Genomic DNA, 20,826 nt, shown 5'->3' with positions numbered 1-20,826 from the left:
GGGGCACGTACCCGCTCCAGGTTGAGGATGGTGGCCATCTGCGAGAGCCGAGCAAACTTGTCCCGGATGGTCCAGGTGGTGACCGTGGTAAGGTAGGCGACGAGTGAGCGCAGCTCCTTGTCGAACTGCAGGCCGCCCAGCTGCGGGGGACACCAGCCGTCACGGGAGCCTCCTGCTCCGGGGCCTGTGCCCTGAGCCGGGCAGGAGAGGCGGCAGAGGGGAGGCGGGTCCCCCCGGGCACCCCGGCCTTACCCGGTTGAAGGAGGATTTCAGCACCACTTTCTCCAGCTCCACGGCGACAAGGCTCGTCATGAGGCCGGTCAGACTGTCATAGATGACCGGGGACAGGCTGGCCTGCACAGAGAGGCCAGACATCAGCGGGTGTCCCACCCTGTGCCATGAGGTCACTGGGGTGCTGGCTCAGGCCTCAGGAGGTGTGGGCTGGAGGGTCTGCCACGAGCCCGCTCACCTTGAACTCGGCCATCTGCTGCTCCAGGTTAAGGATGAATTGCTGGACCCACGGGTCATTGGCCTCATAGTCGTTGAACTCCTCCTATTGTTGGGGGGGCGGTGGGTCACCTGGGCTTCCCTAGGTAGTGTCCCCCCACCCCTCCGTCTGGGGAGAGGCCCCTCCCTTCAGCCGGCTGCCGTGTGCCAGGCCCAGCCTCCTCCCACCATCTCCCCCCCCTTCACCGCGGGAACGCCTGGGCTGGGACCGTCGGGGAGGCTGACCTCCTCGATGTTGTGGGAGACGGAGAGGAAGGTGTTGATCCAAGGCTGCACCTGGGGCTTGATGGCTGTGCTGTTCAGCTCTGCCAGCCCCTCCTGTGGAAAGACAGAGGGATGGACCCCTGCAGGCCCAGCCACTCCCGCCCGCCGCGAGGCAGAATGAGAGAGAGGACGCAAAGGGGCCAGAACGGTTCGTTCCTCTCCGGACCTGTGTCCATCCTGGTCCAGACCAGAGGCACGGCCCTGGGGCAGGGCTGCAGAGGACAGAAGGCAGCTGGTGAATGTGGCAGTCGCACTTATAGCGGGGGGAAAAGTCGTCGGACCTTAGGACTCCGAAAGCCCTGGAGGCCGCACTCGGCAGTCACAGTCACCTCACAGCCACAAGCAGCACACACCCAGGCAGCTGCAGTAGGGCTTACCTGCAAGAGGTCTCGGAATTTGTTGGACACGGCCACCAGGTCGGAGAGGCAGCTGTCGAACTTGGCCTGCGCCTGCTCTCCGCCGATGCCCTGGCCGAACAGCTTGGTGCAGTCGCTCTGTGGGAGAAGCTGGCGGTCAGGCTAGCCAGCCTTCCTGGGGTGGCTGCAGCCTGTCCGTAGGGATTCAGAGTGGGCTCCCATGCCCCTCTGTGCGGAACAGCTGGTGTTGGGGGTCGGAGTAGGAAACATTTCCCAGGGGCCGGAGAAACAGAACAGTGGAGAGGTGCTTGGTGACCCAGGTTCGATCCTCAGCATCCCTGAGCATCACCAAGAGTGACTCTGAGTGCAGAGGCAGGAAAAACCCTGGAGTACTGTTTTTGGGTGTGGCCCCCAAACCAAAACAAACACTTTCCTCTTTGAAGGGTCAATATTCAAACCCCGGCTGGGCCGATAGCAGCTGAGTGATCGGGGTCATCTGGTCTGTGAGTGAGGCAGGCTGGCGGAGCACGCAAAACAGGGTGCAGACGCAGAGTGGCTGGCACTCAGGGAGGGCCACTCACGCCACTGGAAGATGTTTGGGGACCATAAGCCCTAAGCATCACCAGTTACGACCAGGACTACTGTAATCCCCTGTGGGCTGCCCGCCGCACTGCCCTGGGGACGCGACAGTTTCCCCCTGTGCCTGCCCCTGGTCCTGCGGCTGCAGCTGCCCTGCCTGCCTAAGCCCCCACAACCGCCTTGAGTCCTTCCCTTCGAAGTGCGGCTTTGCACAGGGTCACGATGCCTGCCTCTCCCAGGCCAGGCGCTGTTCAGAGTTCCCCCACCTGCCCTCCAGCCCAAGAAGTGTCAGGATTTGCCTCAGGTCACACATCTGGCCCACCATCAAACGGGAGATTTGAACGGGTCTCGGGCAGCCAGGTGGAAGCAGTTCCCCCACTCTGTACGGGTTTGATGGCCAGCACCTCGTTTTACTCTCCTAAGATGCACAGGGCACTGGCGCTTTCTTTTCTTTTGGATTTTGGGCCCCACCTGGTGATGCTTAGGGCTTATACCTGGCTCTGCAAGGCCAGCACCCTCCCCGCGGTGCTATGGCTTTGGCCTGGGGTGCTGTCACTTTCATAGCGCTTTCAATGCCTCTACTGTCTGGTCACCTAGCAAACCCAAAGCAGGGCGTGGCGGGCATTTGTGTCTCTCCTTAGGTGAGGCCCGAAGCCTGGGAATTAAGGGAACTGCCCAGGTCACTTGCCAGGTTGGTGCAGGAAGACCTTACTTGGATTTTATAACTCTTCTAGTGGTCTAGGGTGCCCGGCTATCAGGCTGATCACTACTGGGTCCCCAAGTGTGCTGGGGCGAGCTGGCTGTCGGGGTGGGCGCGCGGCGTGGGTTCCTAGCCATGGCAGAGAGTGGACACACAAGTTCCTGTACCTCGAGCGTCTTCTTCAGGGTGGAAATGTTCTCACTGCACACCTCCACATTGTTGAGAGTCACCTGGGAGAGGAGGACAGCAGGTGACTTCCTGTTCATGGCAGACTGGCTCCAGCTTATACCCCGTGCAGTAGCCCAGCCTGGGCAGGAAGGGAAACTGGTCTGGCCTTTCTCTGTGCCTGCTACGATGCAGCAGAGCCAGCAACAGTACAGGCAGTGACCCGAGCTTCCAGAACTGTGTCCCTTATTGAGACACGGGTCTGGGAGAGGTTCTGGGGTTCCTGTGGTACAGAGGCTACTATTCACTGAAGAAGTGACTCCTGAGAGTAGGCATCTGAGGAGGTGCCATTTCCGGCAGCTCTTGGATTCTGTGGGGTACGCAGCCCAAAAAATGGAAAAAAATTTTCTTTTGAAGGGGGGGCTTTTTGGGTCATACCTGGCGATGCACAAGGGTTACTCCTGGCTCATGCACTCAGGAATTACTCCTGGAGGTGCTCAGGGGACCATACAGGATGCTGGGAATAGAACCCGGGTCAGCCGTGTGCAAGGTGAATGCCCTACCCGCTGTGCTATCACTCTAGCCCCGAAAATGAAAAAAAGATTTAAAAAAAAATAATTTTGGGGTCAGAGGGATAGTACAGTGAGTAGGGAGCTTGTTTTGCATGTGGCTGACCTGGGCTCACCCCATAGAGTTGGCATACCCCATAGAGTTCCCTGAGCACTGTGAGGAGTCATCCCTGAGCAGAGTCAGGAGTTAGCACCGAGCACTGCTGTGACTGGCTCAAAAAAAAAAAAAAAAAAAGAAAGAAATTCAGAGCCTTCCAGTAGTTTTCCTTAAAGAGGTTTCCCAGGGCTGGGGGTATAGATGGCTCCAAAGGTGGGCATGTGTGGTCTGCATGCAGCTCTGGGTTTGGTTCCCAGCACCCTATGCTCCTCTGAGCACTGCTGAAAGGGACTCCAGAGACCCACCATGCATGCTTCAAAACCAAAACCAAACAATCAAAGAAACACCCTGGACTGGAGAGGGCGCAGCAGGCAGGCCAGGAGCAATCCCTGAGCGCAGTGCCTGGAGGCACTGAGCGTATCAGCGGCTCAGAAACCAAGCAACCAAACCCCCAAGATCTCCCGCCCCCGGTGCTTCTCTTCACTCCATGCGGGGGCGGGTGGTGTCGCGGGTGGGTGCCCTACCAGGAAGGAGAGCTTCGCCTCGTCCGTGCTCTCGATGCCCTTCGTGTCGAACCTGCCCTGCTGGAGGCTGCTGTGCATGAGGCTCACGGCGCTGGTCACCCCGCGCTGGATGTCCTGGAAGGTGGTGGCGGGGAAGCCCTGGCGCAGCTTGTTACACAGGACGTCCCTGGAGACAGGAAGGCATGCAGCAGCCACTGACGGGGCGGGAACGTGCAGAGGAGACAGGTCCCCCTGCGCTCCTCCAGGCATCCAGCTGGCACCACTGAACTCCCGCCAGGCCAGGGAGGAGGCCTGCAATCCCCCCCAGCCGCCCTAGTGCCACAGCAGCCAGGAGCTTTCGCCATGACCTGTATCAGTGTGGATGAGAGCAGATTAGCTCGGTGACTTCCCAGAGGCTGGGACAACTGACTGATCATTCAGCTGCCGCCTTCGTCTGAGCTGCCTGTTCTTGTTCCTCGGTCTGAGAGCCAACTGCTGCTTTCAGCCCAGAGAACACAGATTAAATTTGGCCCCGGAGCTACCTGGCTGCTGGGCAGTGGCCTGGGGCCAGGGCCAGCAGCTTATCAAAGCTTGCGGATCTGCACAGGACTCGGAAGGGAACCAAAGCAAGCAGCAGACACGCCGGGCACACCTGAAGTCCGCCTCCAGCTCTGTGGTGGCGAGGTTGATCATGGCACAGAGACAGTCGATGCTGGAGCTGGACAGCGCCCGTCCAATGCACTTCTTGACGATGTAGAAGACATCATCCACCATGCTGGAGGTCAGCTGGCCCTTCTCATAGGTGTCCAGGGCCACAGCCTACCGAGAGGCGAAGAGCGCGGTCAGGGCTCTGCTTCTGCCAATCCCCGTTGGGACAGTTCTGGCACAGGCGTGGCTCTGCTCCTTCTGGCCGGAAGAGCTCACCTCCCCACGGCTGGCTGAGCTGGGCAATGAAGGACCTAGGGCCTATGCCACGGGGACACCTCTATTTTGTGGGGTATGAATATCAGAAGCCCACTGTCCCTGAGGGACTGCCCAGGGGACCCGGAGTGACACAGGGCTCGAGGAGGGTCACTGAGCAGAAGTGGTCCCATGGGATCCTGGGGCAAGAGTCCCCACAGGTGCCACAAAGCGTTTGCCAACTCCAAAGATGTCCTTGGACGCAGTGACCAAGTGGGGACACTCTGCCCGCCTGCAAGGGTTCTCTTGAATCAGGACCCAGCGAGAGAATCCGCCTCCGCCATCTCCTCGGGGCCTGTTTCCTGGACAGGATGTCCACTTCCGGGGCTGTGCCATGGCCTACCTTATTGACCGTCTCCCTCATGAAGTACTCCTCCATGGTGATGTAGAAGCCAATCAGCTCCTGCATGGTGCAGCTCAGCAGGCAGTTATTAAGGAGCTTGTCCAGACACTTCTGGTGCTCTAAGGGACAGCCAAGGAAAGAACGCTCAACTTCTCTTCCCCCAGGGAAACAGAAGGATTCTTCTCATTATCTTTAAAATTCATTTCCTAACCTTGTTCTAAATCTGTATATAAATCATATGGCTACAATCATAGCACAGATAGTATTTTTAAAAATCAGGGCTGGGGAGAGTGCTCAGTGGACTGGAGTGTGTGCTTTGCATGCAAGAGCCCCAGGTTTGATCTCCAGGCCTGCCCGGTCCCTTTCCCTGAGTACCTCCAGGAGTGACCCCCCCAAGTCAAGCTAGGAGTAGCCCCTGAGGGACAATGGGTGCCCCCCCCACCTCCTAAAGCAAATCAAGGCAAGGCAACACCACCTGGTTGTATATGTCAGCTTCTCCCTCCCCCAGTATTATTGACACCACAGAAAACCACGAACGCTGGGTCCGTTTCATGCATCCAGTTCAGGGGATTTCGTATATTTTGCCTAGCAGGAAGGACATGTTCTTCTTAGAGAACCGGGAGATTGATTAGTAAGTGAAAGAGGCAAACTTTTAGTCCCATGTAGTATTCCTTCAAAACCTGCGGCTGGGGAACTGGAGACTGAGAGAGAATGAAATTCTTCTTTTTTTTTTTCCTTTTGGGCCACATCTAGCTGTGTTCACGGATCACTCCTGGCAGTGCTTGGCGACAATAATATGCAGTGCTGGGATCGAACCCAGGTCGGCTGCATGCAAGGTAAGTGCCTTAGCCTCTGTACTCTTTCTCTGGCCCCCAAATCCTTTTGTGATACTGTACTCTTTTTGTCTGTTTTTTGGCCATACCCACAGGGGGCCCATGTGGTGCCAGGAATCAATCCTGGGGCTCCTGCATGCAAAGCATCCATGCCAGTCCTTTGACTGTCTCCCCAGCCCGACCCTAGTACTCTTTTTATAGCCTCTTTGCTGTAAGTTCAATATACCTCAAAAGTATGTGGAGATGTAACCTACGTAACACTCACCTATTGGATCTGCATAGTTCAAGTATTTAAAAGTAACTTTGCAGAGGTTTGCAGCACGGGCACAACCCGCTTTCAGAACTTCTTCTCACTCTCAAAAGTTCCCTCCTGATCTTTTTTTCCCCGCTTTTTGGGTCACACCTAGTGATGCTCAGGGATTCTTCCTGGCTCTGCACTCAGGAATTACTCCTGGTAATCCCATATGGGCACCATATGGGATGCCGGGGATTGAACCCAGGTTTGGCCACGTGCAAGGCAAATGCCCTACCCACTGTGCTATCGCTCCAGCCCCTCCAAGTATTTTTTAGTTCTGTTTCCCCATCGTGCAAGTCTCACCTACTTAAGACACCGACCCCTACAGCACAGCTGGTGAGGGGGCCTGAGGGAAGAGGCCTGCAGTTCCCAGAGTGGGTTAGTGCCCCCTGCAGAGTGGGGGGTGGTAGGGGCACTTTCTGTTTGTCTGCTCAAAGGAAGTGCATTTCTAGAGGGGTGCTCAGTGATGTTTCCTTTTTTGGGGGGGGCATACCCAGCACGTCAGGGATTACTTCTGGCTCTGCACTTAAGAATCACTGGGAGTGGGGTAGGGACACGGGGAACGACCATATGGGATGCTGGGGATTGTTCAAGGCAAGCGCCTTACCTGCTGTACTATCTCTCTGACCCCTTTTTCTATGAAAGGGCAACGATGGGTCAAATAATTCTGGGAACCCCTGGTGTAGGGGAAAAGAACAAGATGGCCTCACGGGCCCAGTCTGATCCTAAACTTCAGGAAGTCTTGATTTCCTCCTGGGCACCATCTCTTTCCACAGGCGTCTGAGGCTAACAATCTTCACTTATTTCCACCAACGAGCCCTCTGGGCCCTGCTGCCAGCTCCACCACGGCATGCCGGGAAAGACAGGAAACGCCTCTTACCCAGCTTGACTTCTTCTGAGGCCATGGAGTCCCCCACCTCAAAGTCCGAGCTGATTCTCTTCCTGAGGAAGCGTAAGTACAGCTCGCTGCGGGCATTCATCAGGGTAACCTCTGTCAGGATGGGGTCCAGCTCTCTGAGACACAAACACAAGGAGGAAGTGGAAAGGAAACGGACCCTCTCAGACACAAGCGCCACGAGAAAAACACACCCACATTCCCTCAGGTGGCTCTGGGACCGGAAATACCAAATGGGCACAGGCTCTACTGACACGTTCCAACGGACTCATTTAAGAGCTGGAGAAGTGTGTTTTTATTAGCAGTCTGATAAATGGCACAAAATGAAAGTTGCCTCACTGGGAGAGAAACCCTCCAAACTGGAGAAATAGTACAATGAGCAGGGCTTGCCTTGGCACAAGGCAAACCTGGGTTCAACCCCTGGCTCTCCACATAATCCTCTGAGCCCTGCCAGGAGTGGTACCAGAGCGCAGAGCCAGGAGGAAGTCCTGAGCACGGCCAGGTGTGGCCGCAAAACCAACTCACACTTCCTAATTTCATAATACAAAGTGATGGTATGGTACTGGCACACTGACAGATTTTCATCGAGAAAATCTGTGACCCTGAGGGAAAGGAAGAATAACTTTGGTATTTAAAAACCACTGGTGGTCAGAGAGCCAGTACAGCAGACAAGGGGGCCTGCCTTATATAAAGCCGACCAGGGTTCGATCCTGGCATCTCCTATAGTACCCCACGCCCAACAGGAGCAATTTCTGAGTGCAGAGCCAGGAGTAACCCCTGAGCACCCTGGATGTGACCCAAAAACAAAAATCAAAGAAAAAAACAAAACCCACTAGTAATAATTATCTATTCTTTCTAAACATTCTTTTTTTATTAATCAATACATTTATTTTTTGCTTTTTGGGTCATATCCGGGGCTGGAGCGATAGCACAGCGGTAAGGAATTTGCCTTGCGCGCAGCCAGCCTGGCCGAGCCAGGTTCAATTCCTCCGCCCCTCTCGGAGAGCCTGGCAAGCTACCGAGAGTATTCAATATGTCAACACAGTAATAAGAAGTCTCACAATGGAGACGTTACTGGGCCCACTCGAGCAAATCGATGAACAACGAGAGGACAGTGTTTGTTTGGGTAATATTCAGCAATGCTCAGGAGTTATGCCTGGCTCTGCACTCAGGAATTACTCCTGGTGGCGCTCAGGAGACCATGAGGAATGCCAGAGAATCAAACCTGGGTCAGTTGTGTGCAAGGCAACCGCTCTACCTACTGTACTACTGCTCTAGTCTCTTTCTAAACATCCTTAATAGCAAATATGTCATGCATATGCTATTATTTACATGGATCCATTGGAGCGACAGCACAGTGGGTAGGGCGTTTGCCTTGCACGCAGCCAACATGACCGACCCGAGTTCGATTCCTCCGCCCCTCTCAGAGAGCCCGACAAGCTACCGAGAGTATCTCGCCTGCACGGCAGAGCCTGGCAAGCTCCCCGTGAAGTATTCGATATGCCAAACACAGTAACAACAAGTCTCCCGATGGAGATGTTACTGGGCCCGCTCGAGCAAATTGATGAATAATGGAGGACTGTGACCTGTGACCATTGATTCAACCAAAAACAGGAGGTGAACGTTTTAAAAACATGTAACTATAATAGAGCAATCTCTGACAGATAGGTGACTACCAATTCAGATTCCTATGAATTGAAGAAAAGGACCATTTTACCTTGGTTCGATTTTTTCTGCTGTAGAATTTCTCATCAGGTTGTTTTGGACATGCCGGAACTGCAATGTGTACACAGCAGGGAATGAGGTCACTCTTCCTGTCTGCCCTCTACCACCTGTTGTCCCCCCCACCACCCGCCAGGCGCAGGCGTGGTGAGGCGTGTTGGTGATCAGGCACCAGGAAGGCTTTCAGGTGGATGAGCCAAGGGCTTCCTGGCCAGTGCTCTTTTCTGCCATTGCATTTAGAAGTGCCACAGCAGTGCCCCCTGAGACTGCTGTCCACGGTAGCCCTCTCTGGAAGTCTACAGAGGAAACTTTCTGGACCACCCCATAGTTAAGACCTATTCATTTCCTCTCGTTCAAAAAAAGGTGGAACACTAACATTCTGATAGAGCAATTGTTATCTTGGCACTTATAGAACTATGGAGGAGTTTCAGGTGAATTACTTGATATTTGGGGCTAGAGCAATAATACAGCAGGTAGGGCGCTTGCCTTGCATGCAGACAAACAGGGTTCGATCCTCAGCAACCTATCCCGAGCCCTGCAAGGAGTGATTCCTGAGCACAGAGCCTAGAGTCTGCTCTGAGCACTGTTACACGTGGCCCCCCCCAAAAAAAAATCCTCAATAGACCTTAAAAAAAATCACCTTGCGGCTAGAGTGATAGCACAGTGGGTAAGGTGTTTGCCTTACATGTGGCCGACCCGGGTTCGATTCCCAGCATCCCATATGGTCTCCCGAGCACCGCCAGGAGTAATTCCTGAGTGCAGAGCCAGGAGTAACCCCTGTGTATCGCTGGGTGTGACCCCCCCACAAAAAACAAAACAAACAAACAAACAAGCAAACAAAAAAAACAACTTCTCAGTACAGCAATGGAAGGCAGAGCTCTGCATGCTGTCGGGCCGTGAGCCCTGCAGAAGCCTCTCCAGTTCAGTCTGTCTGCAACTGAGGCCAGCACCACCCTGAATCAGCTCGAGTGCAAAGAAAGCTGGCGGCAGGGAGCGTGCAAGTCGGGCTGTCTTCAGCGCTTACTTCTCTCTTGTCTGCACTTTTTCCCTCCCATGTCATTCTACTTGGCATCCCTGCTTTCCTCCTTGCCGCTGCCTCTGCTCACCTGCTGGTGGTAGTCCCTCTGCTGGACGAACTTGTCGACCACCTTCTCCACCTGCCGGTCACATTCTACCTGCAGATACTTGATCATGGTATACAGCTTCCCCGGCCCGTAGTAGGTCTCCACTATTGGCTGGTGGGTCTCCACAATGCGGGCAATCCCTAGAAAGAAAGCGAGAGGGTTGGATCCAAGTACTCTTCCTACATTAGAAACTTTTTTCTTTTTACCCAGGACTAACCTGAGAGTCTATACCTCAACCCCATTTGAATGTTTTCCCCGAGTGCACACAAGTGGTTCTAATCAGTGCTGGGAGCTACTAAGCAAATCCAAATCTGTTTGCTAACTAAGCACAGGGCTTGGTATTCCAGCAGGTCCTGTTACAGTTTTAAAGGAACCCTATGGCAGCCAGCATCACCCTCTTCACAGTGCTTTATTTTTGGGTTGAATTCACTCTTTAGAGTCCGGATCCTGAGAGTAAGGAAGGATCAGAAGAACCCAAGAAGCTGACCTTGACGGATCAAAATGAACTGAGAAGCTGATTCTCCATGAACAAGACACAGGAAACTACGGGACGGAGTTAAGGCCTCGAGTGGTGGGAGGTGGCAAGTGGGGGAGCGAGGGTCAAGGAGAAAGCCCTGGGTACGGGGCGCTTGCCTTCAAACAGGAGTGTCAGTGTGTCCGCGAAGATGACGGCCGCTCTCCGGTCACTCGAGTCCATCGCCAGCACCAGCTGCAGATTCTCCTCGGCCTTGCTGGCCACCTGAGATGTGAGAGGAGCCACATAAGCTCAGCAGCCAGCCACAGTTTCCCACGGGCTCTGCTGAAAGCTGGGACACACAGCGTAGCATTGGGGGTAGGTGGGGGTCTGACTTCCTGGGTGCCAGGCAGGACAGGACCTGGCCAGTGAGAGGCATATGCTAATGCTTCCCGGTGTGATTACTAATTTTTTTCCGTGTGTGTGTGTGTGTGGGGGGGGGGGGGGGAGTCGGAGAGGGGAAACGCCTGGCAGTGCTTCTTCCTGGCTCTGTACTGAGGGGCAGGTTCCGATGGGGCTCGGGGACCATCTGGGGTGGCAGGGTGGCAGGGATAGAATCTGGGTCAGCCATGTACAAGGCCACGTAGTGTGGAGGATCAAACCCAGGCATGGGACCTGCAAGGTTTCCATTCTACCAGCTGAACCATCTCCCCAATCCCTGGTTCCGAAACAGATATTCCTAGACCCCAGGGACAAAGCAGTAGCAAAATAAAGAGGGGTCAAATAAAAGAAGAATCTAGTAAAATAAATCCAAGAAAGAGCTCCAAGGGTTGGAACATATATTGGACCCTCAGTAAGGCATGGCCCCGGTGGTCCACTAGGTGTAGCCTTGGTGGCCGCTGGATGGCGGTGACACTGACTTCCATTTCTTTTTGGTTATTGGGCCACACAGGCGATACTCAGGGGCTAACTGACTCCGTGCTCAGGAATTACTCCCAGGTGACCATATGGGATACCAGAAATTCAACCCTGGTCAGCCGTGTGCAAGGCAAACGCCCTCCCTGCTGGACTATCTCTCTGGCCCCACTGTTTTCTTTAAGTGACTTTATCTCTTTCACGTCAGCGTGGTTTATTTTGAGATTTAAGCCTAGTTAAACCACTTAACACCACTCACAACAACTTCAAATGATGTTAAAAGCAGCCAGTTCCAGGCTGACAGCTTGGTATGTGTGATTCAGCTTGTCAGGTAATTTGCATTTTAATTTTCCTGAACTTCCACTTGGTCTGCTGGAAATAAACGTGCACCGGCAGATGTGCAGGTACACAGCTGGCAGGCGATAATGGACGAGTGCTAAATGAATGCATTCGGCGCGTGTGGCGAAGGGAGTCGAAGCCAGGGCTGAGAGGCGCCCACCGGAGGCGGAGTCTTCAGCGTGCCTACCTGGGGTGCCACGCAAGCAGCAGCCTTACCTGCTTGCAAAGGTACTCGGAGAACTTGCTCAAGCCATCCTCGTGCAGCCCGAGCAGTGGGAAGATCTTGAAGAAGCGCTCCACCTGCGGCAGGTCGCTCTCTCTCGTGGCGAGCTCGAACTTTTCTGTGACGATGGCTCGGAGACGCTGCTCCGCCTTCTGCAGCGCCTTCAGGTTGGCGTCGATCATACTCCCTGCAACAGGCAAGAGAATGAACGCCAAGAAAGGTGCTATGGGCCGGAGAGATGGTGTGCAGCCCACCCAGGTTCGATTATCCTGGCACCCAAAATGGTCCCCCAGAGCACATCAGGAGGGGTCCCCGAGTGCAGAGTCAGGAGTAAGTCCTCAGGATAGCCAGGTGCAGCCCCAAAACACACAAAACAACAAAAGAGAAAGGTTCCCTGTGAAATCTACACACACACACACATACTGCGTCTGTTCACTATTATTCATTAAATAAGGACTGGAGACAGCCCAACAGGCCGAGTACATGCTTCCATGCTGGAGTCCAAGACTAGATCCTGGGCACCTCATATGGTCCCTCAAGCGCCACCAGAGACAACTCTTGGAGGAATTCACAAGCAGGGAGCCAGGAGCAGTACCTAAGCACCACTGGGTATGGCCACCCGCAACCCCTGCCCCTGCATTCGCCCCAATGCATATAAATATACTGTGCACGCAAATATAACAAGCTACTATGTCAGCAACATCAATGATTAAGATAGAAAACATCTATAATCTTGTTCCAAGGAATTCAGTGAAAAGATCATCTTTGGGCAAGAAATGTGCCCCCTGGGGCTGGAGTAATAGGACAGCGGTTGGGCATTTGCCTTCATTGTGGCTGACCTGAGTTTGGTCTCTGGCGCCCCATGTTGTCCCAGGCACTGAGCACTGCCAGGAGTCATCCCTGAATGCAGAGCCAGGAGTGAGCCCTGAGTTAAGTTGGATGTGACCACCCCCCATCCTGAAAAAAGAAAAGGTGTCCTCAAGTCAGATTTCTGATTCACCAGAAAAGGTTTCTGAGGGAAGGTCACATCTTTGAAAGAAGGGGATTTTGAAACCTAAAATGGAGGAACGTCAGTCTAGGGAAAGGGAATAAAATAAGGCAAATGCGGAAACAAAGATGAAAAGACTTATCTCAAACAGTAACTAGTAAAACGGGGAGGAGCTCAGTAAATATATGCAGGACAAACAGGCAGCATGAGGAGGCAGAGGGGCGGGGCAGGCGGGCAGAATTCCGTTCGACCCGCAGGACGCGGCTGCCGTTGCCACACAAGAGGAATAACTATAGTCGCTCTCCTGGGGTGACCGAGCTTTTTGCTTGTCTATACCTGGCTCAGAGATTAGTCCTGGTTGTCGCTCAAGGGCTAATGCTGGTGCTGTCCACCTGTGGGGACAGAGCGCACGACAGCCTCTCGTCCACTGAGCTCTCCCCTTCTCTCTGGGCCTGGACCTACCACCGTAATCTGTGGGTTGTAAACCCGTATGGGGCGGTCATCGTGACTCAAGGTGGGGCTTGTGAAAAACCTGCCGAGAGCAAAAGGTTTCTGAAGATCTAACCAAGAAGGAATTCCAAATCAAATGCTTAATGAATCTGAGGTATTTCTGGCAGAGCTTGTTCACGTTGCATTTCTCAGGTGAAGAGAAGCTGCGAGTAGAAAAAGGTTATAAGGTCTTGGTCTAGGACCTACTTCGGGTCTCCGACAAGGCCGCTTCCCCGGGACGGAGGCTTCTAACCCGGCCAGACATCAGCAGTTTGAGGACAAGGTTACCTTCTTTGCCCTGTCGGCTGAGCTCAATGACGGACTTGTCCAGGCACAGATAGCGATGAATGTGGGCGGCAGCCTGCTCGTAATCCTCATTCCTCAGAGCCGTCTGGACTCCGTCCATGCAGAACTTCAGGTCCAAGATGTCGTCCGCTCTCTGAATGGCCTGGTAAAGACGGTTCTGCAGAAAGACTTGGTGCTCAGAGAGGATGTCTTGGTTTTAATGTCTGAGACACGTAGAGACGCCTTAGTATCTTGTAAATAACGGGCAAAATAAAACATCAAGGGCTGGGAAGGGGCCTTAGGAGGAGAGCAGTTGCTTTACAAGTGAAGCCCTTTGTTTGATCCCTGGCACTGCAAACAAGAGCAACCCCCACACCCCTCTACAAGATCCAAAATCACTGTCCCCGTTCGGGGCCCAAGTGGTAGTGCTTAGGTGCCCACATGGTGCTGGGGACTGAACCCAGGCCTCCCACTGGCAGATGTGGCTTAGCACACTGAACTATCCTCTGGACCTCTGGTTTTTTAACTTCTGTTCTATGGGCCACATCTAGCTGTGCTCAGGACTTCTTGCTCTAAGCTCAGGGATCGCCCCTAGGAGGGCTCACTGGACCATAGGCCGGGCTGGGGACTGAACCTTTGTCAGCTGCGTGTAAGACAAGGACTTTAGCCGCTGAAGTCTCTGTCTGGCCCCTATTTAAAATAGATTACTAGAAAATATAACATTGTGGTACGTGTTATATTTCTTCTTTTCCAATCTGAACTCCCCTGGATGTTTTATTGTCTTGCCTAATTGCCCTGGCTAGAGCGTTCAAGTACAGAATGGAAGAGAAGCACCAACATTCCTTATGTTGTTCTTGGTCTTATGTGGAAAGAACCTAGCTTTCCATCAATAAATACAGTGCTAGATGTGGAGTTTTCCATGGATGCCCTTTATCCTGGAGCGATAGCACAGCAGTAGGGCGTTTGCCTTACAAGCGGCCAACATGGCCAACCTGAGTTCAATTCCTCCGCCCCTCTCGGAGAGCCCGACAAGCTACCGAGAGTATCTCGCCCACACGGCAGAGCCTGGCAAGCTACTTGTGATATATTCGATATGCCAAACACAGTAACAACAAGTCTCATGATGGGGACGTTACTGGGCCCGCTCGAGCAAATCGATGAACAATGGGAGGACCATGACCGTGACCACCCTTTATCAGGTAAAGGACATTCCCTTCCAAGTTTTGTCTTTTTTCTCACAGGTGCCATACAATTTGGTGAGGCTATGAGATGATTATGTGGTTTTATAATTCTATCAACATGACATACACTGGTTGATATTTCAGATGTTAAATGAAGCTTGTAACCCTGGGATAAATCCTACTTTGGTCATTGTGCAGTTCCTTTAATATATTGTGGGAATTGGTTTGCTAGTGTTGTAGATTATTGTCAATATTCATTAAGTCTACTAGTTTGGAGTTTCCTGTTCTTTTTGCCCATACCTGGAGATGCTCAGGGCTTACTCCTGGCTCTGCATTCATGGATCACTCCTGGGAGGCCTGGGTGACCGTAGATGGTGCTGGGGGTCGAGCTTGGGTCAGCCACGTGTAAGGGAAGCACTTTCCCTCCCATACTATCTCTCCTGCCCTGGTTTGCGGCTAATTTTTGGGGAGCCACACTTGGTGGTGCTTAGGGGTTACTCTTGGCTCTGCACTCAGAAATTAGTCCTAGCAATGCTTGTCGATCATATGGGATGCCAGGGATCGAACCACGAATGCCACATGTAAGACAAGTGCCAGACCTGCTACTCTGACCCCTGGTTTGGAGTTTTATGCTAACTTTGTTTTGTATCTTCATTAGGTTTTTACTGAATGATGCTGCTCTTATTGCTAACACGGTGCATTCTTCAGACTTCTAATAAACAACAAAAGTACCTGGGATTACCTTGGCCAGGTCAAGCTGACGGACTTTGCTGGACACATTCTCCGCTAGGTTGCAGGTAAAGGTAATCATTCCAGCGAGCTGCTTCGCATCTCCTTCAATTAACTGCAGGTTGGGTCTGGAGATATACAATGACAGCATACATTATCCATAATGCCAAAAGACTATGAGATGATTTTACTGGGGCTAGAGAGACAGTGTAGCAAGCTGGGAGTCTGCCTTGCATGTGGCAAACCTGGGTTTGCTCCAGCACCCCACACACCCACACAGTCCCTGAGCCCTGTCAGGAATTATTCTTTTTTTTTTTTAATTTATTTATTGAATCACTGTGGGAAAGGTTACAAAGCTTTCAGGTTTATGTCTCAGTCATGCAAATATCAAACACATTTCCCTTTACCAATACTTATTTTTTACCATGAAGAACCCCAATAAAACCCCACCCCCCACCCCTCCCCGTCCCTGTGAGGCAGATGAATTCTAGTTAACACTCTATCTGCTTTGATTAGATTCATTGTTTCAATAAAAGATTCACCACTATTATTTAGAGTTTACCCCCCCCCCCCCAAATCAGACATGCTGAAAAAGCATTGTGAAGTGATTTGCTTTCTACAGCTGGGTTCAAGAATTAAATGTTGGTTTTGGATTTCTGCTATTTTACCTATTGACCCTGGAAGTATTTCTACTGAAAGTCAGATAGTTAAGAAATTGGTTTCTGTGTTCTGGAGTCGTGGCCGTGCTGGAGAGCCGCTCGCGGGGGGACCGGTGGCCTCGGTAGGGCGTGAAGGGCAGAGCGAAACGCCCCCCTTCCCATGAGGTTTTAGTCGCCCCCACACTCCCGGCTCATACCTGCTGTCCACAAGGCTCCCATGTGGCCGCCATCTTTCTTTCCAGAGAGGAGAGGGCGAATGGGGCAACACCCTTTCCCCTCCAGCAGACTTGATGGCCTGGATCAACACATAGTCCATTCACTTTTCTGCTCCAAGCTGCTGGGTTCTGCATTAAGTCCTTGTGCTTCTGGGGCCATGGCCGTGCTGGAGAGCCGCTCGCGGGGGGGGCGACTGGTGACCTCGGTAGGGCGTGAAGGACGGACCGGAACGCCCCCCGACCCATGAGGTTTTAGTCGCCCCCACTCCCCCGGCTCATACCTGCTGTCCACAAGGCTCCCATGTGGCTGCCATCTTTCTTTCCAGAGGGAGGAGGGCAGAAGGGAGCAACACCCTTTCCCCTCTGGGCAGAAATGATTGCCTGGATTAACACATAGTTGTCAGGAATTATTCTTGTGCACAGAATCTGGAGTAAGCCCTGAGCACAGCCAGGTGGTTCAGAAATCCCCCTCCCCAATTAAAATTAAGTAAATAAAACAGAAAATTTTCTATTTAGAATATGACAGTTTTTTTTTTTTTTGCCACACCTAGCAGTACTCAGGGGTTACTCTTGGTTCTGTGTTGAGAAATGACTCCTGGTGGGCTTGGGGATCATATGGGATGCTGCACATTGAAACCAGGTTGGCTGCAGGCAAGGCAAATACCCAACCCACTGTACTACCGCTCCAGCCCCAGTCTTCTGTTTGTTGGTTTTCACACGTGGACTATTATACTCCTAATTTAGTGTTCACTGCTGGCTGTGCTCAGGGAATTAGGTGGTGTTAGGGATTAAATCCAGGTCTCCTGCATGCAAAGAATGTACTCCAACACACTGAGCTATCATTCTGCCTTCTTGTTTCTTTTGTTTTTGTGCCATACCCAGTGGTGCTTAGGGTTTACTCCTGGCTGGGATTAAAGAAAAACTTCTGTGACTCTTCAGTCTATAAACTGGTCCTCTTACATGAGAAATGCATCAGAATCTCTTGATACATTGATAAGATATAAATTCCGAGTTTCCATCACAGTTTCTGATTCATTTATATACCCCAACGTGTTCATCTGAGGTAAAGCACCTTCAGAGGAAACACTGAATTGGCTGGGCCAGTGGGAATCCACAGCTCAGTTGCAAAGTGTGTACCTGGCAATTGTGAGGCTGAGAATCCGATCCTCAGTCCTGTCCCACATGCCACAGAATGATCAGGGCCTGGCTGCTGTTTGGAATCACCAGCGCCCTCACAAAACACAATGGCACAGCGAGGAGGGCATTCACCTTGCACTCGGCTGACTCGGATTCAATTCCTGGCATCCCATATGGTCCCGTGAGTACCACAGGAGTGATTCCTGAGTGCAGAGCCAGGGGTAAGCCCTGAACATTGCCGGATGTGACCCAAAAACAAAAAAAAACCAAATAAACAAAAAAACCCCCACAAATGTGCAATCTCCAGTGCCCCACAAACAAGTGTGTAACCCCCGCAAGTACCACAACCAAATGTATGAGCATCTCTGCCAAGTGTGTCCCATACCATGCAACACCAATAAGAATGGTAGACAAGAATAGAAGAAAAAGGTAATAAATATAAAAAATGAATAGGGTCGGCGAGATGACTCAATGGGCTAGAGAACATGGGAGTTTTAGGTTTGATCCCTGAATCTCTGAAAGTTCCAGAATGATCTCTGAGCAACATCAGGTATGGCTCAAAAACAGAAAAAATTAGGAAGCAGAGTAACTTATCCAGTGGAGCCTGTTAGAATTTATAGGACCTGGAACCAGAGTGACATGCTGTGGGTAGGACACTTGCCTTGCATGTGGCCAATCCGGTTTAATCCCCAGCACCACATATTATCCCTGGAGCCCCACCAGGAGTGATCCCTAAGTTCAGAGCCAGGAGCAAGCCCAAAGTATTGCCAGGTGTGGTAAATAAATAAATAAATAAATAAAGAGCGTTTAGAATTCACAGTAGCTGTTGCTGAGAGGAAGAGACTCACCCCATTCGGTGAAGAGCGACCATCTTACTTTCAATGGTGTTTTGTTGTTCCAAAAGAGCGTCCAACTCTCTCTCCACAACTTTCTGGTACACAAAGAAACATGCTGTCATCAGAATGGTCAGAGTGAAACGGAAGAGTGATCTAGACTGGTGGGGGATTGGCTGGAAGGGCTCAGGGTTCATATCCTGGCTCAGGCACTGTATGATCACTGAGCAGCACTGGGTGTGGCCCCAAACAAAATCCCAGAATGACCTAAACTCAGCTAAAGGAGGAATTCCCTTTCAAGTGTCTTTTCTTCTACTGTGATCCTCTAGGCTTTGAGCGATTTCATGTTTGCACTTGAAATATTGCAGTAATTGTTAATTTACGAAAACTGTCTTTTATCTAGCAGATGATCACTGTAATAAGCCTTTATTCAATATCATTATCATAGTGATTAACACAGGACAGCATTTAAAACATAATGGGGGCTGGAGCAATAGCACAGCGGGTAGGGCGTTTGCCTTGCACGCGGCCAACCTGGGTTCGATTCCCAGCATCCCATATGGTCCCCCAAGCACCCCCAGGGGTAATCCCTGAGTGCAGAGCCAAGAGTAACCCCTGAGCATCGCTGGGTGTGACCCAAAAAGCAAAACAAAACAAAACAAACATAACGGCTAAACAACTGAAGCTTCCTTCAGTGGCAATTACTCTTCTCCAAGGGGCTGGTTAAGGTGAGGTAGGGTGATTGCCTTTCATGTCGCCTGCCTGGTTAGTTCCTCTGTACCTCACAGGGTTCCCCTAAGTCCCATCAGGAGCGTTCCTAAGCACAGAGTCACGAATAAAGCCCAAGCACCACTGAGTGTGGTTCCAAAATGAAATCAAGTGTCTTCAAAATCAGTACCAAAAGGAGATAATTGCAATTTCAGTTGGGTCATAACTGTATCATCTCAAATGATATTTTCCTTACTCTTGAATTTCTCCATTTCCCAACATAGCGTAATACATACCCCTCAGACTGTCAGATGAGCCAAATGGGAGAGTAAACATAACGTGCTTAACACACTGTGTGACGCATAGCTCTAAAATAACTAGCAGTATTAGGTGTACGTTTGTATTAAAATAATTCAGCACAGCTGAGGGAAGCCCCTCCTTGTGACAATCACCAACTACAAATACAGAATTGACCTTGTTTTGATCGAAAGATCACTTAATTTCTGGCCTTTCCCAGGTTTGACTGAATCCATGAATCTGAGTATAGGTACGTTAAGTCACAAGTACTGAACTTTAGGGCCGGCAAAGTACTATAGTGCGTAAGGTGCTTCCTTTGCGTGAGGCTGACCAGGGTTGATCTCTGGCACCCAATATGGTTGCCAAGAAAAAAAATATTAATATTGAAAAAAAAAAGGTACCAAATTTTATAACACAGATTTCATTGGCAAAGTTGGTACAAGTCAATATGTGCACAAGTGAATATTTGCAAATCAAAGCTCTTAGTGATTCACCCTCCCTCAAGCTAAAACTGCTCTTTGTACTCAATCTAAATCTCAAAACTTTAAAACAGTCACTAAATTCTTAGAGCAGAGCCCTCTTCCTTCTGATTGGCTAGGAATCAATGAAACTGACTTTCAAAACATCCTGACAGATTCAGGGAGCCACAGAAAAACTAAAGGGGGTAGAGAGGAACAGCATCAAGAATGAAAAGAGTCTTGGAGAACATAGTTGACATCCCTCATTGGACACAACCTCGTGGGGTGTTAAGAGATTTGTCAAACATTAGAAAATGGTGCATGAGGTCGTAAAACCTCACGCTTCTACAAAGCCGTGCATTAAAATGAGATTCTAAAAATCGACACACACCCAGAGATGATTTCCCGAAAAAGTCTTAAAATGCACCGATGCAATTACTTCCTGCTTAAATGAGATACCTGGGTGACAGCTTTTCCTATTTCCTAGATTGCTAAGCTAATACAAGACAAATACAACACAAGACAATTCCAATTTTGAGAACCAGGTGCGCTGGCGCAAACGCCAACTACCCCAGCGGAGAAATCTGGAGATGAAGGGTCAGGGCTGTCACCGCGGGGGCGGGGTCGCCCAGCCACGGGAAAACAAGCTCGGGAGCGTCAGACCCAGAGGAGGGAAACGGCAGTCTCCCCACTACCTTTGGGTTTCTCGAATTGGTGCTTTTTCGTGTCCCTCGGCAAGGAGAGAATTTCTTATAACCCGCATTTCCCAAACGGACAACGTCCAGGCTCCCTGGCCCTAGCGCCTTCTTGGGAAAGAGGCTCGGCCCCCCCACCTCCTCTCCGCACAGTCGCTCGTACACAGCTTCCAGATCCTGCAGCTCCGTCAGGGAGCGAATGAACTCGGTGGATATTTCCGAGCAGCGGCCGCCTGCCAGCCCGTCGGGCGGCGCAGGGCCCCCGGCCGCCTTCGGCGGGCTCTCGAGGTCCGCCATCTTGGTCCCCAT

General features: G+C 51.6%; 1 protein-coding gene across 1 annotated transcript in view; it reads right to left on the bottom strand.

Annotated features, from left to right (window-relative positions):
- The window catches only part of COG4 (component of oligomeric golgi complex 4), a 21,867-nt gene extending 1,041 nt beyond the window's left edge, over positions 1-20,826 (bottom strand). Inside the window, exons 1-18 of the mRNA XM_056136342.1 lie at positions 20,656-20,826; positions 18,375-18,457; positions 15,529-15,643; positions 13,609-13,783; positions 11,837-12,030; positions 10,546-10,651; positions 9,895-10,052; positions 8,784-8,842; positions 7,052-7,185; positions 5,044-5,162; positions 4,393-4,559; positions 3,762-3,927; positions 2,574-2,636; positions 1,149-1,265; positions 733-825; positions 470-553; positions 253-354; positions 12-140 (exon numbers count right to left, since the gene is read on the bottom strand). Coding sequence (XP_055992317.1) covers positions 12-140; positions 253-354; positions 470-553; positions 733-825; positions 1,149-1,265; positions 2,574-2,636; positions 3,762-3,927; positions 4,393-4,559; positions 5,044-5,162; positions 7,052-7,185; positions 8,784-8,842; positions 9,895-10,052; positions 10,546-10,651; positions 11,837-12,030; positions 13,609-13,783; positions 15,529-15,643; positions 18,375-18,457; positions 20,656-20,826 — 2,235 coding nt within the window. The remainder of the gene's footprint in view (positions 1-11; positions 141-252; positions 355-469; positions 554-732; positions 826-1,148; positions 1,266-2,573; positions 2,637-3,761; positions 3,928-4,392; positions 4,560-5,043; positions 5,163-7,051; positions 7,186-8,783; positions 8,843-9,894; positions 10,053-10,545; positions 10,652-11,836; positions 12,031-13,608; positions 13,784-15,528; positions 15,644-18,374; positions 18,458-20,655) is intronic.

Source organism: Sorex fumeus, unplaced genomic scaffold (assembly GCF_029834395.1).
Source record: "Sorex fumeus unplaced genomic scaffold, SorFum_2.1 ptg000122l, whole genome shotgun sequence".
NCBI lineage: Eukaryota > Metazoa > Chordata > Mammalia > Eulipotyphla > Soricidae > Sorex > Sorex fumeus.
The sequence above is the reverse complement of the archived record's forward strand: the minus strand, read 5'-3'. Positions and strand labels throughout refer to the sequence as shown.